The 17151-nt window shown below is 37.2% G+C and overlaps 2 protein-coding genes across 8 annotated transcripts; both read right to left on the reverse strand.

Moving 5' to 3' along the window:
• Nucleotides 1-4757: 4757 nt before the first annotated feature.
• Nucleotides 4758-5522, reverse strand: LOC18422834 (pentatricopeptide repeat-containing protein At4g14820). The gene has a single exon (XM_006827484.1). It carries the CDS (start codon nt 5520-5522, stop codon nt 4758-4760), a length of 765 nt encoding a protein of 254 aa, XP_006827547.1.
• A 1620-nt stretch (nt 5523-7142) lies between these two features.
• LOC18422836 (large ribosomal subunit protein eL30) lies at nt 7143-16165 on the reverse strand. Of its 7 annotated transcripts, none has more exons than XR_016059106.1 (6): nt 15968-16150; nt 15671-15776; nt 14908-15009; nt 14699-14799; nt 7514-7582; nt 7143-7423 (listed from the first exon to the last, which is right to left on the reverse strand). XR_016059106.1 is itself a non-coding variant. In XM_006827486.4 (5 exons), the coding sequence occupies exons 1-5, from the start codon at nt 15986-15988 to the stop codon at nt 7383-7385; spliced, it is 339 nt and encodes a 112-aa protein (XP_006827549.1). In that variant the 5' UTR covers nt 15989-16165; the 3' UTR covers nt 7143-7382. The 7 variants fall into 7 exon arrangements, 3 of the variants coding, with proteins under 3 accessions (XP_006827549.1, XP_088727823.1, XP_020527110.1); XR_016059107.1 differs by having other exon boundaries at nt 14672-14799; XR_016059104.1 differs by having other exon boundaries at nt 15671-15811; nt 15968-16108.
• Nucleotides 16166-17151: the final 986 nt, after the last annotated feature.

A 17151-nucleotide genomic window follows, 5' to 3' on the forward strand; every position in this document is an offset into this window, starting at 1 on the left:
GTTGGTTTTCATCAGTAAATATGATTATTTAAAGGTAACTAATGAATGTGCTCAACTATCCATGAGTTGGGTTTCATTAATAAATATGATTATTTAAAGATAACTAATGAGTGTGCTCAATTATCCATGAGTTAGGTTTCATTTGCGTATATGATTAATTAAAAGTCACAAGGGAGTGCACTCAATTATCCATGAAGTGGGTTCCATTTGTGACTAAGACTAATTAAAAGTAACAAAGGAGTGTAGTAAATTATCCAAGGTATGTGACCCAATGAAGAGAGTTCGATTCTCGAAGTCTTGTCTTTTGTACTCGTTGAATTGCTCCATTGACTCTCATTACTGAGTAATTCCTCGACTCTTTACTACGAACCTCGTGGACCCTGCGGGCTCAACTAAGGATCCAATGCTACCAAAATTTAGCTGGACCCTTAAAGCTTTTGTAGGACCCTATTGCTAGTCGTGACAAAGATCACCTTTTCTTTTTATGACTCATGGAAATGTCATGGGATTTTTCTTTAAAAGAACAAGGTATTTTAATAGGACATCATATGATCTTTCTTTCAATTTTTATGGTAAAGATTAACTTTATAGGATGAAGTTTCTATAAAGCCTAGGTTTTATGAGAACAAAATAAAGCCTCACCTCAAATCCTTGTCTAAAACATACTTTCAACAACAAAAATCTCCATGATCGTTTTAAATTCAATTTTCAACCCTGACAAGAAAATTTGAAACTAAAAAAGTAGTACAGATCTTGTGGAACTATGAACAATTATTTTTTAGGGTGAAAATAGAGCTTAACTTTTTTTTTTTTTTTACAACCATAATGTTCAAACAAAGATGATTGATGTAAAGTTTTTCCAATACTTAAATTGCAATTTTCAACGAATTGTAAAGTGAGTTTACTTATTTTGATAGGGTTGCAGCCCTATCAAATCATTTTTCAACTCCATTTAAACCTTCTTTTTTTGAAAAATGATTTGATTGGGCTACAGCCCTATCAAAATAACTAAGGTTACAACCCTATCAAAATAACTAGGGCTACAGCCCTCTTCACTGTCCATTATTTTGGATGGTGAGGATTTACCAAAGTGAAGTGACTCGGAAGGAAAACGAGTTACTGGAACCCTGATAGGCCCCGCCCTCGAAATTTTAGAACGAAACCCCTTTTTCCCGTGTAGCCCTCCTCTCTCTTATGTCGCTCTCTCTCTCTCTCTTGAAATCGAGGAAGCCAAGGTTTGTGGAATCATCTATGTGTGTCTTTCTCCTTAAGACTAGCTTCACATCGCATCAATGGATGGTGAGATTTGGGGTTTCTTTAGCTTATATGCAGGCCTGGTGAATTTTAGGGCTTGCATTTCTCTCTCATCCTGTTGATTTATTTGGGTTGCATTTTTCTTTCCCATCCTTCAGATTATTGGGCGCACCCAATTAAAGCCCTCTCGCACAAATGCGAATGCGTGCAAAAAATATGTCAATATCGATATGTGTGTATGAGTGGGAAAACAAGCAAATAAAGGAAAGAAGAAATAAAACTTATTGTTTACGTGGTTCATATTTTCAGGTCTACTGTTTACGTGGTTTATATTTTCAGGCTACGTTCAATGGAAAAAGATATCAAGTTTACTATTAACTTAAATGTTACAATATTTTCAGGCTACGTTCAATTGAGAAAGATATCAAATTTACTATTAACTCAAATGTTACAATAGTCCTTCAAGAAACAAGCTCTCTTGGTTCTAGAGACTCTCTCTAGAGGTTTTTTCTCTCTTAGAGGCTTTTTCTCTCTAAAAGTCTTTACTTTCGTTTAGAAAGTTTCTCTCTCTAGGTTTTCTCTCTCTAATATTCTTCTCTCTCTCGGAAGCTTTCTCTATCTAAAAGAAAATGTTCTCTCTTGCTCTTCTCTCTAAGAGAAAGGTAACTTTCTCTCTCTTTTTTTTCTTCTTCTTTGTAAAAGAAAGCTTTCTATTTCAATACATCAAAAAGAGTCAACCACCCGTAATAGCTCTCACACGTTTTTGCTTTTTATATATGAGCCAAAGGGATAATGGAAATTATAAAAAGAGTACCTCATAACCTTCTTAAAAGTGGTTCATCTCTATCTATTTTTAAATAGAGATAAAGAAGAATAACTACCCATATCAAAACCATCAAGATATCATATTTCTATGAAATGATGACTTGGCCAACAAGTCAACATTTTCTACTTTTCCAAATTGCCTTTATAACAAAAAGACAATTTCATTAGTACCCCTCCCACAATGGGACAAGACACCCAACAATCTTTCTCTCCTATTCCATGGAGGAGGTTTTCCTTTGCAAATCAACCGAGTGCCGGATGCCACTCATGCCTGCCATATTTCTGCATAGCTATTGCTTATATCTGGTTAAGGTCTTGGTCATCATTTCTGACGTATTCTTGTCAATATGGATCTTCTCTAACTGTATTAACTTTTCTCTAAAATATCCCAAATCCAATAGTAACACACATCAATGTGCTTCGTCCTCAAATGGAAGCTAGTTTGCTCAAGTGAATAGTATTTTGGCTGTCAAATGGATGACATACTTGTCAGGTTTAAGCCTAGATCTTGGAGGAATCTCTTCATCTATATCATCTCCTTGCACTGCCACTGTGGTCGACAGAGCCACACACTTCTACAGTTTGGCATTTTAAGTGTCTTATAATTTTTTAGAGTCATTACGGTACTTTAAGTACCGTAGTACATCATGCCTTCACGGTAATATGACTACTGTTGAGGCTATTTTGATTAAAAAAAAAAAAGATTAAAAAAGAAGAAAAATGGTATGGATGAGATTTAGAAAAATATATATATTTTTTTTAGTAAGTTGAAAATTAAAGTATATTTTTGATAATTTCCCTTTTTTCTTATGAAATTCCTTCAACAAGTCCAGTATTCTTTATATAACATCAAAAAGCCATAAGATTTCATGCTCTCAGACCCATATATATCTAATTTGAATAGAAACGGTCCCATTTTTTTAAAGGCGATATTTAAGTGTTAGAAAACTCAACATTCAAATATTTAATTTCAAATATAATCATCTAGTGATTTTTAGGTGTTTCCCAAAATTTCATATAATTTTTTTCCCCAAGTTAGTCTTATGCAAGAGGGAGTAAGTATAGAATATGCTCCCACAGGAGATTAGTATACGTACTCAACATCGAATACCTTTCTTGTAAAACTTGGGTTGGGAGATGATTTAATTTGGGAAAATTACGAAAAAAAAAAAAAAAATTCCAAACTAAACTTACTATGTAACTTACCCCCAACTAATCTTTTCTTTCACTTTCTTCCACAAAATAATCTTTTCTAGCCAATACCCCCCAACCATCCCAAAAATTAAAAAAAAGGCAAAACTACCCTTAATTTGCCCTTTACCCACGCCTCTCTCCTGCATTGTGTAAGTGCGCTCCGGCATTGCGTAAGTGCGCTCCGACAATGTAACACAATGCTCCGGCAGTACGTAAGTGCGCTTTGGCAGTGGAACATTATGAGTCACAAGGCTGCGGCACTGTTTAAGTGCGCTCCGACAATGTGCTACAGGAACGGCACAATGCTTCGGCACCGCGTAAGTGCGCTCCGGCAGTATAACACAGTGCTCCGACACTGCGTAAGTATGCTTCGGCAGTGTAACACAGCGCTCAGGTACTGTGTAAGTGCGCTCCAGCAGTGGAGCATTTTGAGTCACAGGGCTCCGACACTATTTAGGTGCGCTCCAGCAATATGCTATGGGAAGGACATTTTCGTCTAAAAAAATGAACTTTTTCCCTTGGGGGTATTTGCATAAAAAGTTTGTTTTTGAAAAAAAATGAGAAAAAAAATTAGCCAAAGGCTAAGTTGTATAAAAAATATACCTTGGGGTTTTTTTTGTAATTTTCCCTTTAATTTACCTATCATATGGTACAAATAGTGGTTGGGAGAATTTAATTTACACATCCTATGGTACAAATAGTGGCCCTTAAATACAAATAATCTCCAAAAAAAAAAAGAAAAAAAAGAATTGAAGTTTACTAGATTCTCCAAAACTCATAGCCAAATAAACCATTCAATAGATTGTTATAGCAACCACTTTGCCATAAAAAAATGCATGTAAAAATGACTATAGTACTCTCGTCTCATGTAACCAGCAGGGTTCAAAGATCCCCAACACATTTATCAACTCCCTCACATGAGCATTATCAAAAGGAACAGGTTTCTATGCTTGTCCAACGATATAGAAGTTCTATCCTCCTCCTACCATCCAGCTGTCCAATTTTGATCAAGAGAGTTACTGACCGTTTGATCTTAAATCCAACATCTCAAAGTATTTTATTTTTAGTTTTTTTAAACAAATTGTATAAATGTGAAATTTGGTACGTGCCATCTTTTTTTTGGGGCGCACCTATAAAAAATATTAAAAATAATTTTTTGATAAAATATAATAAGCAAAATACCCATTAAAGATTTTAAGGGTATTTTGATCATTTTATTTTATTGAAAATATTTTTTTTATATTTTTCGATAGTGCGAGTTTAATAGAGGAATAGACGTCCAAAATTTGGTGTCAAAATAGTTTATAAAAAAATAATTAAAAATAAAATAGTGTAGAGACGTGATATTGTCATTAGAGCAATCTTAACCCTTCATTCAGAATAGATAGTTGGAAAAGGAAAAAATTAGAACTTCTATGTTGTAGGAGAAGCATATAAAGCTTGCCCCTATCAAAATCCCCCATTGTAAACCTATGAAACTCACCTCACATTTGAACCCAACTCCACCCAACCTCTTTCTTTGCCCTACTCTCTCTCCTCACCTTCCTTGTTTTTCCAGCTTCCTCCCACTTTTTCTCTCTAGCAAACATATTGAAGACAAGCACATAAAGAGACCCAACATCAGGACCCATTTTCAAAATCCTCGAACCCACTCTTTTTTCAGCCTCCAGATCCCCATGTAACCTGCAAGCTGAAAGCAATCTACCCCCACTCACTAAATCCTCTCCTTCAAATTTCTTTGCATATTCCTCTCCCTCTCTAACAAGACCAGCCCACCCCAACACATAAATCAAGTAAGATAAATGCTCTATGAAAGGCTCAATACCATAATCTTTTACCATCATTTCAAAGTAGACCTTCCCTTCTTCTACCAAACCTGAGGGACTGCACCCTGTTAAGAAAGCAACAATCGTGACCGAGTCAGGGGATGGCACATTCGAGTCTTTGTGCATGGCCTCGAAAGTCGATATCGCCTCGAGCCTGAACCCATGGCACGTGAGCCCAGCAATGAGTGCATTCCATGAGACTATGTTTCGGATAGGGATGAGTTTGAAGACAATGTACGCTCGGTCTATGCAACCACAGCACGCGTGCATGGTCAGGAGGGCATTGCATAGTGCAGTGTCAGGGCGGTTTGCATGGTCCTCAGGGCGCACACATAGACCATGGAGCCGAGAGATGCAAGGCCTGTGCAGGCAGCAAGCGCACTCGAGAAAGTGAGCATCGGGCACTAGGCTTGTGGTTTCCATACTAGCAAAAACGTTTAGAGCTTTGTTCTGGTCACCAAAGTGTGAGCAGAAGCCATGAACGCGTTCCATGAAATGGTGTCCGAATCTATCTCATCGAATAAATGTTCGACCTCTTCGAGGCTTGAGCCACACTTTGAGTAGAGGGTCAAGATCAAGTTGGCGACGAAGGCCATGAATGCGAGGCCTAGCTTAGTTGACAGGCAATGAAGCCGATGAGCACACCATGACGACCGCTCAAGTGCCCCTGCACAAATAGAGAGCACACCCACTAAGGAGAATCGATTAGGCATCACCCCTTGTGTACGGATTTGTGAAAAGAGCTCGAGCCCTTCCTCACATTTCGCGTTATCTACGCACCCCAAAATCACTGAATTCCAAGTTGATACTTGGGGCTCCTGCATGTCGCTAAATGCTCTCATCCCATCGTCAAACATACCACATTTCATGTAAAGCGAAACAAGCAAGGCCGACATCATGGTGGTTTTCTCGTAACTTAATTTCATGGCGTGCGCATGGATTTGTCGACCAAATTGAGCATTTAAAAGGCAAGCTGATGCGCCCAAGGTGGCACCATAGACCTACTCATTTGGAGTGAAGGGGAGGTTCGAGAAGAGGAAGAGAGGTTGAAGGATTGGAGGAGTGAGAGTAGGCAGATGTGAGAGTGGACCATGAAATGAGGTTGGGATCAGGCAATTTGATCAAAGCGTTGGTGGGCCAGAGAGAGAGAGGTTATTGGTGTGGTTGAGTTTAGGGTACATGTTGAGGAGGTTGTTGCAGAGGAAGGGAACGAGGGTGGTGATTTGGTGGCGAGGGCGTGCAGACCCAATGGGCTAGCTCTTGGATGTCCATGATGAGTGTACAGGATCTCAATCAAGTGGTGATCCCCTTGTTTAGAACATCTTGGCCATTCATCGGGGAGACGTTGGCAAGAGAGATGGAGATTCGATGGCGATGGGTCCCTCAATTTTTAGCATGGGTGAAAAGTTGGGCAACCAATGCGTGGAGGAGTTGTTTTCAAAGGTGGCATCAGTTCGCATTTTTCTAGAGAGAGATAGATCAGAATTCATGAACACGCATACTAAGAGAGAGAGAGACAGAGAGAGAAAGAGAGAGAGAGAGAGAGAGGTCAGAATTTATGACTACACATACCTGTAGAGATTGTCTTAGTCAAAATTCACACAATAAAATAAATGTCTTGAAGCCACATAATTCACACAATAAAATAAATGTCTTGAAGCCACATATGAATGAAAGAGGAGGGAGGGGGGGGGGGGGGAATTGCCCAAGTTAATTTGCAAAAACAGCAAATAGAGGGAGAGCTCCATATATAGCAAAAGAAAAAGAAAGAAGAAAAAAGTATGACCATTTAACTTTTATACACAAAAGTGTCAATCACCTTTAACCTTCAAATGTGAAATGGTATAACCAGGGTGTGCCATTGACCATGTTCAAAATTCAAGGGAAATTTTAACAGGCATTGTGCAGAAAAAATGCACCTTAGCAACCCAAATTCCCATCTAAGGGCTTGGGGTAACTGTCACCTTATCTGAAAGATAAGCAGTTTTATAGTATACAATTCCAAGGGAATACCACTCTTTATGTGGTAATCACTGCAAAGGATTCAAGAACAGCTCTGCATTTCTCACTAAAACCAATTCAACCCATAAAAGAAACAAAGGTCATGACAGGGTTTACAAAATATTATATCTTCCACATTGATAACCATGCAAAATTTTTGGTGAAATCCAAGATATGGCTAGCACCTAAGCCAAACTCAAACTAACTTTTTATGTTCTTCGTCAACATCACTAAAGAAAATATACAATCCATTTCCGAAATTTCTCCAGCATTGTGCTCAACTTACTGATCCCCAGGTAGAGTTTTGATGATATCAGAATCCCCTGCAAATAAGGCATCCATGAGTGTATATCACATGCCTACATTCCATGAACTTGCACAAAGGGAAAAAATAATATTTCTAAGACTAGTACCTGGATCTGTGATGCTAAGGCACGAAACACGGTAATACTTTCCACATGCTGTCCCCAAATCCACGTTGTCTAAAGGAAAAATGCAAAGTGGAAATCAATTCCCAAAGGTTTAAAACTTTTGACAAGGTCCCAGACTCAAGAGATTTCTTATGATCTAAATCTCAAAAAAAAAAAAAAAAACAATTTCCCATGATACTGTGTAATCTTATACGAAATTATTGCATGATGGGCATTCAATTCTAGTATTATCTGTCATGTAATGTTCACACAGCATATTCTGTATCAAAAGATACATACATAGCCATCCACAATCACTCTACACTTCAGCTATACAACTCTCATTATTTTTTTGACAATATAGGGTATGTGTGGTGATATGACTAACAATTAACCATTTTTGACAATATAGGGTATGTGTGGTGATATGACTAACAATTAACCAGTTCATGCAGAAACCAAGTTGAATTTTAGTGCTAAGGTGGAGCACAAGGAGGCAGACTTTTGGTGCACCCAGTCAGCAAAGCTTTCTTTGGAGAGTGATCTGCAAAGGTCTCTCACGTACAATAAAGAAGGAAACAAACAAAAGGGTGATCTAATTCTAAACAAAGACAAAAAATTCCATTCCAGAAAAAAGCCATTCCTCTTTTTATGATGGGTGAACCTTCTCCTCATCTCCCATGCAAAACTGAGAATCTGCAGAACCTCCTTCTTCTTACGAGGAATTGTGAAGCATAACGACCACATTTCTTTTCCACTTTCAAAAAAAAAAAGAACAACCATATTTCTTTTTTCTTTTTCTTAGTAGGATAGCAAGGGTTTATTGAATGCACTATCTATCAAACAACCAATTGGATTTGAACAGTTGACCAAAACAACTACTGTATCTGAAGCATAACTATCATAGGAAATGCAGTGTTATAAAAGACTGGTTCAGATGGGGTGGGACGGAACCGGCTCCATGAAGGCATAGCACTGCACACCCCCCCCCCCCCCCCCCCCCCCCCCCCCCCCCCCCTCTCTCCTCTTCTCTCTCCTAAAAAAGAAAACAACCCCAATCTCGATTGGCGATCCAGCAATCCAGCGATCCAACACAGATCTGCGGGGTGGACCATCAACCCCACTTTTCCAAGTTTCGATACACAAGGGAAATCTATACATGTGAGGCTGATGCCTCCAACAAAATAACATTTTTATATATTGGTAAACAAAATATTAACAAACTGGCTGTGGTTTCCTTTGCAAGATCGAAAAAGAGGCAAGTGGATCTAGTGATTGGTTCCATTATCGATCAAAGACGTGGATTCTTGCCACAGTATACATTGATAATGCACGAACCATCTCAGCATCCACTTTATTTACACAATCAGCCAAAACAACAACTTTAGCGAAAGCATAACAATTATAAGAAAAAAATCCTGCACATGAGGCTGATGCTTCGAACAAGATAAGAATCATCATTTTCACCAGAGCCTTTTTCTAACTATTTGGGGTCAGCTATATAAATCCTAGTCCATCATTATGTTATATTAAGGGCCATACCCTTAGTGAAGCCAAAGTCACCATATATTTTCTCACTACTTCCAACCATGTCCTTTGGAGCCACATCAAGGACCATATCAAGGGCCATACCCTTGCCCTTTTTGAGCTTTCCACTTGAACCAACTCGCACCTCCTAACAAGTGTCATACTAGGTCTGTACTGCACATTGGCCAGCCCACCTAAGTCTACTTTATCTCATCTTATTATCTATTGGAGCCATACCTAAGTTCTCCCGAATGTCTTCATTTTGAATTCTATCCCTTCTTGTCTTGTCACTCATCCATCGCAGCATCTTCATCTCAGCTACACTCATCTTATGGGCCTATGGGTATGTTGTTTCTTGACCATCAGCAATCCGCCCTATAAAGCAAAGCTGGTCTCACCGTTGGCTCAATACTAACCTCTGATGTAGACCTATTTATCACTAAAAGCTCAATCGTCTCTTCACTAGTTGTTCGCACACTGATTGTGCTCCCTCGTACGTCTCTCTCACCAAATCAATGTAGTATCTAATAACGCCTTTCTTTTCTAACAACCACCAAATTAAATCTTGAGGTACTCTATCGCAAGCTTTATCTCGATCAATAAAATACCATATGAAGGTATTTTCCCTTCGCACTCAAGTTCTCAATCAGTTGTCTAAGTAGGAAAATAGCCCATATTGTTGACCTCCCTGGCATAAAACCGAATTGATTTTCTGATACACTAGTTTCATATCTTAGCCGTTGCTCAATCTCTCTCCCATAGCTTCATAGTATGGCTCATAAGTTTGATCATTTGATAGTTCACACAATTTTGTATATCTCCTTTGTTCCTGTAAATAGGTACCACAGTAATTTTCTTCCATTCGTCTGCCATTTTCTGTGTTCTCAACACCTTGTTGAACAGCTTGGTTAGCCCAATCAATGTCGATCTCTCTCATCCACTTCCAAACCTCTATCGGGATATCATCTGGTCCTAAATCCTTTCCTATTTTCATCCTTGTCAAAGCTTATTTCACTTCCAATATCCTAATCCTACGAGTGTATCTATGACCTCCGGCCTCATTTATGCCAATGGATCCTTCTACCACTGTGTTTGCATCATGTTTGTCATTTAATAATATTTTGAAATAAGCTCTCCATCTTTCATTGACCTCTTCTTCACCAAGACCCTTTGATCCTCAGCCTTAACGCATTTAATATGGTCTAGATCCCTACACTTTTTCTCTCTCATTTTTGCTAATTTGAAGACATTTTTTCCACCTTTTCTTGTTCCCAGTTTACTTTATAGATTATCATATGCCTTAAGTTTATCTTATTTACCATTTGCTAAGCATTTTTATATTCTTCTAAGTTCTGATCATTTCTAGCCAAGTTATATTGAACAAAATAATATTTTTATGTTTTGGTAGATAAAATACAAACAACTGGATGCTGTTTCCTTTATGAGATCATATAGAATGCAAAGGGATCTAGTGCTCGGTTCCATTATCGACCTAGGACACGGATTCTTGCCACAGCATGCATTGATGGTATCTCTATCAGATGAACATTGGGAATGTCTTTCTGTATACTGATTATATGAAGAAACATACACATGAAGTCTCATCTTAGTTATTTATTCAATCAATAATAAGTCGTCAGCTTAGGAAGTTCATTATGGTCTCAGAACAGCTCAGGAAGTTCATTATGGTCTCAGAAAAACTCTCAAATTTGATATATTATGGAGAAATGATTTACATTTTGAATGGCCCATGACCACTCTAGTTTGCCTGATGTTCAAGTGATTCGACAATTTTGGTCCTCGCATATAATGATGATATTACCTTCAGTAATTATGGGGATATTACCTTCAGTAATTCAGGGATATCAGGAGAGTTTTCATATTTCTTAGCACTTCAGGATTACTTGAAAGTCCAAAAAAATTCACAGGAAATTTGCATGCAAGGGGAATTGATACTCCACTAGAACCCAATAAGGAACATTCAAAAATCTCCTTCATAGTCTAACCCCATCCGGGTCCTCTGAAAACTCTTTTTTCTCAGAAAATTAATTAAAGAACTCTATGATCTTTTTCAATAGTTTAGTTAAAGAACTCTAATATAACATCACTAGACTAGTTGTCACACATAGCAATCCAGGTGGTGGGTCAGTTTATTCAGGCACCACAGGCCTCGCATCTAGCTAGCAAATCATCATATCTACTTGCTTGACTCCATTGTATGATGTTGTAATGCGCTTGTCATTAGACATCCAGAAAGTAGCATGTGAACTAGGACTGGGTGATCGTATTCTACTCCTATAGAAGACTGACTTTTTCCATGGTGCAAGTTCACAAGGTACAACAGTATTGAATAAAAAATACATGGAAACATATGAAAAGCCATATTGGTGAGATCATATAGTATATGACTTTGAGCTCAATTCAAGTTTTAAGAAGTTAGATTCCAAGAACCTCCAATCTTATATTATGTGATAGGACTAATGTCATTGCAACAAAGTAACAATCTAATATTATGTGACAGGACTAAATGCATTGAGCTCGACAGTAATCACATTACAGAACGAATGGATTAATTGATTACATTGTCAGTCTTCTATGTTATTGTCTAGGAAGAACACATCGCATTTCGACCAAGTCACCATGCAGAGACAAATATTATCTTTTTTTGAAGTGACGTATAAAGTTACTCGGGGAAGAATCTATCAATTAAATCAGTTGAGGCACTAGTTTAAGAGGGAGTGTCAAAACTATTTATGTACCAAGGGTGCTTTTAATCATGCTATACACACGGGACACATATACATAGATATATGGAGGGTTCTTTTATGAATGTGTGCGCGATGTGTATGTTCTTAACGGATATGTAAGGAAGGAATAAAATCTCTCATTTGAATTATTCAAGACAAATGTAATTCCCTCCTTTTTATTGATGACAATAAATTTCATCTCATATTAACCCACAATTCGCAAGAGAAACGGGCTCCTCAAGATAATCAACAGAAAGGCAGAGAAGAAGAAAACCTAATAAAATTGAAGTTTCATGATGAGAAAGGAAGGACATGCTTGTTTATCAGTACGAAATTGTACTTCACTCCCCTTCTCTTTTGATTGGTCATTTATTCTCTTATCATATTTTTTGGTCTTTTACTTTGGCAAGCATATGCTTGAACAATCTCCAGAGCCCAAGAGATATACGGCTAGTGCTTTACCTGGGCAACCAAATTCCTTCTTTCTGATCCTTGAGTAAGCTTCACACTCAAGAGATAAGAGTTTGCAAGATAGAACAAAATGGAAATGGCAAGGTGAGAACAGGAAGACCACCTTGAAGCGTATTGAAGATGTTGATGACAACCATTGCTAACATTGAAAGAAAAGCCAGGGTCAAGAAAAACCTACCACTTCAAAGTTTTATGGAGAAGCTTAGAGTTCTGATAATTTTGAGAAATTAGAACAGGAGAAGAGTGATGGCAATAAACTGAGAGACTAGGTCCAAATCTGGTATTGTTCATACTAAAGAGAAGGCCAGAATATCCGTTTAGTGAGTGAGCTCAATGACAACTTAAACATAAAATGACAATGCTTCCACCTATGCATGTATACCAAGTTGTTTAGGAGAACCAAACCCATGAACTTCAAGAAGCAAAGCACTTTGACCACACAGATAACCAACAAGGTTCCCCTTTACAGGTAGACTTAACACTGAACTAATTTGCCATCCAGATTCTAACATATCAACCAAAGGGAAGACTTCAAGCATGGCCCACGAGCACCCCTCAAGCCATAGAAAATTCTTTTATAATAGAAACCCCCCATATAAAAGAAAGAACAACCTTGAGAGTGAGAAAGAAGGCTAATGTGCATATGTTTCTTCTGCCAGTACCTTCCATAATTTAGGATTTGGAAAACAGGTGGCATAAGTTCATAACTTAAGATAAGGTGCCCATGTTTCAAAAGAACCCAGAAGGTAAAAGTCTAAAACTTCTAACTACAATAAGTAAATGCTCCTTTTTCAAAATAAAATTACATTATCACTGGATTTGCACAAGTTATTTTGAGCCAAACAATTCCATGGTCAACTTGGGTCAGGTGGGTATGTGCGTGCCAAATCAAGAAACTTATACAAGGAATAATGAAATAAATCATGAGGCAAAGCATGCCACCACCAAATTTCTATAACATGTGGCATAAAAAAACCAATCGACTCATTTCAGAAGAAAATTTCATATTCCTCTTTCTTACAAGGTGAGGGTTTAGATTCAATGCAAATTCGCTACTTTGATGTCTGGCAGGTGGAACCAAGAATGTGAATGTCCGAAGTTTGAGCATAGCCCTGGAACAATATCCTCTTGTAGCCATTTTACAGTTTGTATCTTTTGAAATAATTTTTTCATGGATATTTCAGTGGGGCCAGGAGCCGATACCACGTTTGGGTAAAATAAATGCCCCTAAAATGGGGGAAGGCAACCAAATATAGCTATGCACTTAAGGGGGGACGAAACGATTTTGCCTTTGGGATTTTTTCTTTGTAAGAAATTAAGAGAGGCTACAAGAGGAGGTTTTGGGTGATTTAAAGCTGGAGATTCACCCAAAACATTAAGAATTGGAGATCAAGCAAACAGGGTCTTTCATTTTGATTGTTGTTCCTTTTGTGTCCTTTTCTCTATACCTACCCATCCCAACCAAGGGTATGCTGGGATTCGCGAAGAGCAGCACCTTACGATGTTCATGACCAATCGAATCCTGACGTACCAGTAGGTACCAGAGGAGATCGCTATGATCGTTACTGTGTCCGTATCGAAGAGATGCGACAAAGTGTTCGGATCATTGTGCAGTGTCCTAATCAAATGCCTAGTGGCATGATCAAAGCCGATGCTCGTAAGCTATGTCCTCCATCACGATGTCGAATGAAACTATCCATGGAATCGTGCGCCGTGTGAAACGTAGATCATCGTCGTTCTTAACCAAGACTCAGGTTAAGCTCCGTCTCGGAACCTTGTGGGGTTAGGAGTAAAGCTTTACACTTGTGGTTATTTATTTGAGTAATTCGAGTTTATGGTCTTGTTCTTGGACACGGAGGCATTGGGAATGTGACTATATTGTTGGTTGTGCTCCATCTGTGAAATGTGATTCAATATTTCGCTAATGACTTCAAACTTTGAGTTTTTCCCATGATTCAAATTTGTAACGCTCAATTGATTATACATATACTTCATGTAAAATAAAAAAAATTATTACATGTATACATGTTAACATGATACCATACATAGACATATATTTATATACTTAATACATATGTATGTTTTTTGAGAAATACTAAATGGAAAATTGTTTCATGTGGGCAGGACCGCATTTCTACAATTGCGGTCCAGATGTATAAAGCATCCATCTTAAAGATGGATGCAAATAGGTGGTCCATATAAAAACAAGTGTAACTAATGGTCCAAATGTGTTCTTACTATAATTATAATTTCTAGTTTTCAATTTTTTTTTTTTCATATTCATGATCTCCATGTTAAGGATTATATATTCTCTAAAATTAGGATCAAATTATATTTAAAAAGTATATTTATTGCCAAGACTGCATTCCTACAACATGCGGGCTGGCCGCATTGAAACCGTGTCCATACCAAATACCTATGCATATTTGTAAGGCAAGGGCACCTGAAGGATGAAGTGCCACTTGGAAGGCTGCATTGCGCCTAGGCAGCCTACCTAGGCGCCTCCCCTTGCTTTTTAATGCATTGATTGATAGAATATAACACCTTCAAAATCAAACACGTGCAGATAAAAAACATCATGTATGCATATATAGATGTTTATGACAATAAAAAGTATAAAAGTTCAAATGAATGGATAATGGGACTGCTTACTTCCATTAAAATGATGCACCCCAACCTTGCAGAGCATGGCATAGTACTCAATCTCGGACTTCCTCAGGGGAGGACAGTTATTTGAAATAATTATCAGCTTCCCTGTCAAAGATTAACACACCTAAATAGCAACCATGCAAACCATGTAATTCTTTTTTATCACAAAATTCATATACTTTATTTTTTTTCTTTTTTCTTTTTCTCTTTTTTTGAAAAGGTTAACATTGTATTGATAGTAATAATAGTAGAGGAGTACATTGAGTGAATTACATAGAGAAGTATAGAAAAATATAAACTTTATTTTTTTCTTTTTTAATCAGTTATAATTTTGTTTTGCAGAAAGATCATTCATAACGTACAAATAGTTGTTCAAATCTTCGTTCACATTACATAACAGTGGTTTTTCATCATCATTCAAAACGTACATGCCTTAATAGCATTCATAAAGTTCACATTTTTCCATATCGATAATCTTACTGGTTATACAACGAATGCAATAACCATCAAATAAAACAATGAGAAATTCAATTAGGGACCCCAAACAATATATGCAAATATCACATAGTGATAACAAAAAGAAAAATTTTATAAGCCCACAAAACAATACAAAATTCCTCTTAAATTTTTAACAAGACAGAAACAATGAATAAACTAATCTGTGTTACATAAAACATTTCTGGGTAATGAAAGAAAAATTATTATTTTGCAGGCTAAATATCATTTTTTGAGACAAATCGAAAGTGCGAAGAAGGAGTGACCATACCTTTGGAATTCCTCAGAGATTTAAGTACAGTCTTGCAACCAAGAGTGTATTTCCCACTCTTCATAACCAGAGCCAACCTATTATTAATGGACTCATGGGTCTTCTTCTGAACATTAAAAATATAAGAGCACAAAAGCATCACTGCATTGCAATGGTTAATATGCCATAAAACATGTATAAGTGCATTAATCATAGGAAAAAAAAAGCAGAAAAAAAAAAGAAGAGGAGAGAAAACCATAACACAAAAAAAAAAAAAAAGGACGGTCCAATTTATGGAAGAACAAAAATTCCACGTACCGTTTTCTTGGTGTTCACCATTTTCACTGATCTCTCCCTGCACCTTCAAGGCTTGAAAAGAATCTTAGGGCAGGATGGATAAATTATCCAACCAAACTACGAAAATTACAAACAAAACCCTATACATTAACTTCCCTTACATCCTACCCCAACTAAGCTCTTTGAGGTAAGTTTTACCCGAAACAAGCTTTTATAGCAAGTACCCCCGGTCAAAAGGTTGCAGCTTTTAAGACCAAAATGCCCCCTCTCTTTTTTAACATCGACTTAACTTTTTCCATAAAACGGTTAAGCAGTATAACCGAGCTGACCAGCACTATCAACGAACGGTTCGGCAATAGGCTCATACGCCCGACACTGTCAAAGAGTGGTTCGGCAATAAGCCCATGCAGTTCGACAATAGATCCATATAGTCCATCAAAAGGTCTAAAGTACAGTCCGGCACATTGTGACTCGATCCGACACATTGTGGACTCGATTCGACATTTTTTTTAGTTGTTTAACGTCTTACGAGATGTGATATCATCATGTATGGACAAAAGTATTTTTTTCAAAAAAAAAAAATGAATGATTTTTTTTTTTGAGAGATATTTACTACAAAACACCTCATTTTGAGGTAAAAGTTGTTAAGAAGAGATTGGTATTTGAGGTATTTGCTGCAAACATCCATGTCTTTGTCACTAAATAAAATACCCCTCATTCCAATATAGAGCCTTCCTTATACACAGGCCATATTCACCAACAGGCAGATGCATTATAAGAAGGAAAAAGATTACATGCTCCTCTGCAAACAAAATATTAAAACTTCAAACTGTGATATGCTCCAACATGGGAGCATACCATTTTAGGATTCAATGTCATTTTTATTTAATTATTAATTTGGTTAATCAAATTTTTGTAATTTCAGATCAAAAGAATACGCAATATAATTTGATAGAGGTTTCTATACTTCCCTTGCAGTATAGAAGATCTATGTTTCCCCTACCACCAGCCGTCTAATTTTGATCAAGAGAGCCACTTACCGTTTGATCTTAGATCCGACATCTCAAAAGATTTTATTTTTAGTTGTTTTTTATACGAATTGTATGAATATTAAATTTGGTACATGGGATGTACCTATAAAAAATATTAAAAATAATTTTTCGATAAAATATAATGACCAAAATACCCTTTGAAACTTTCAAGGG

Source organism: Amborella trichopoda, chromosome 7, assembly GCF_054954075.1.
Source record: "Amborella trichopoda isolate Santa Cruz 75 chromosome 7, AtrichopodaSantaCruz75HAP2 v2.0, whole genome shotgun sequence".
Lineage (NCBI taxonomy): Eukaryota > Viridiplantae > Streptophyta > Magnoliopsida > Amborellales > Amborellaceae > Amborella > Amborella trichopoda.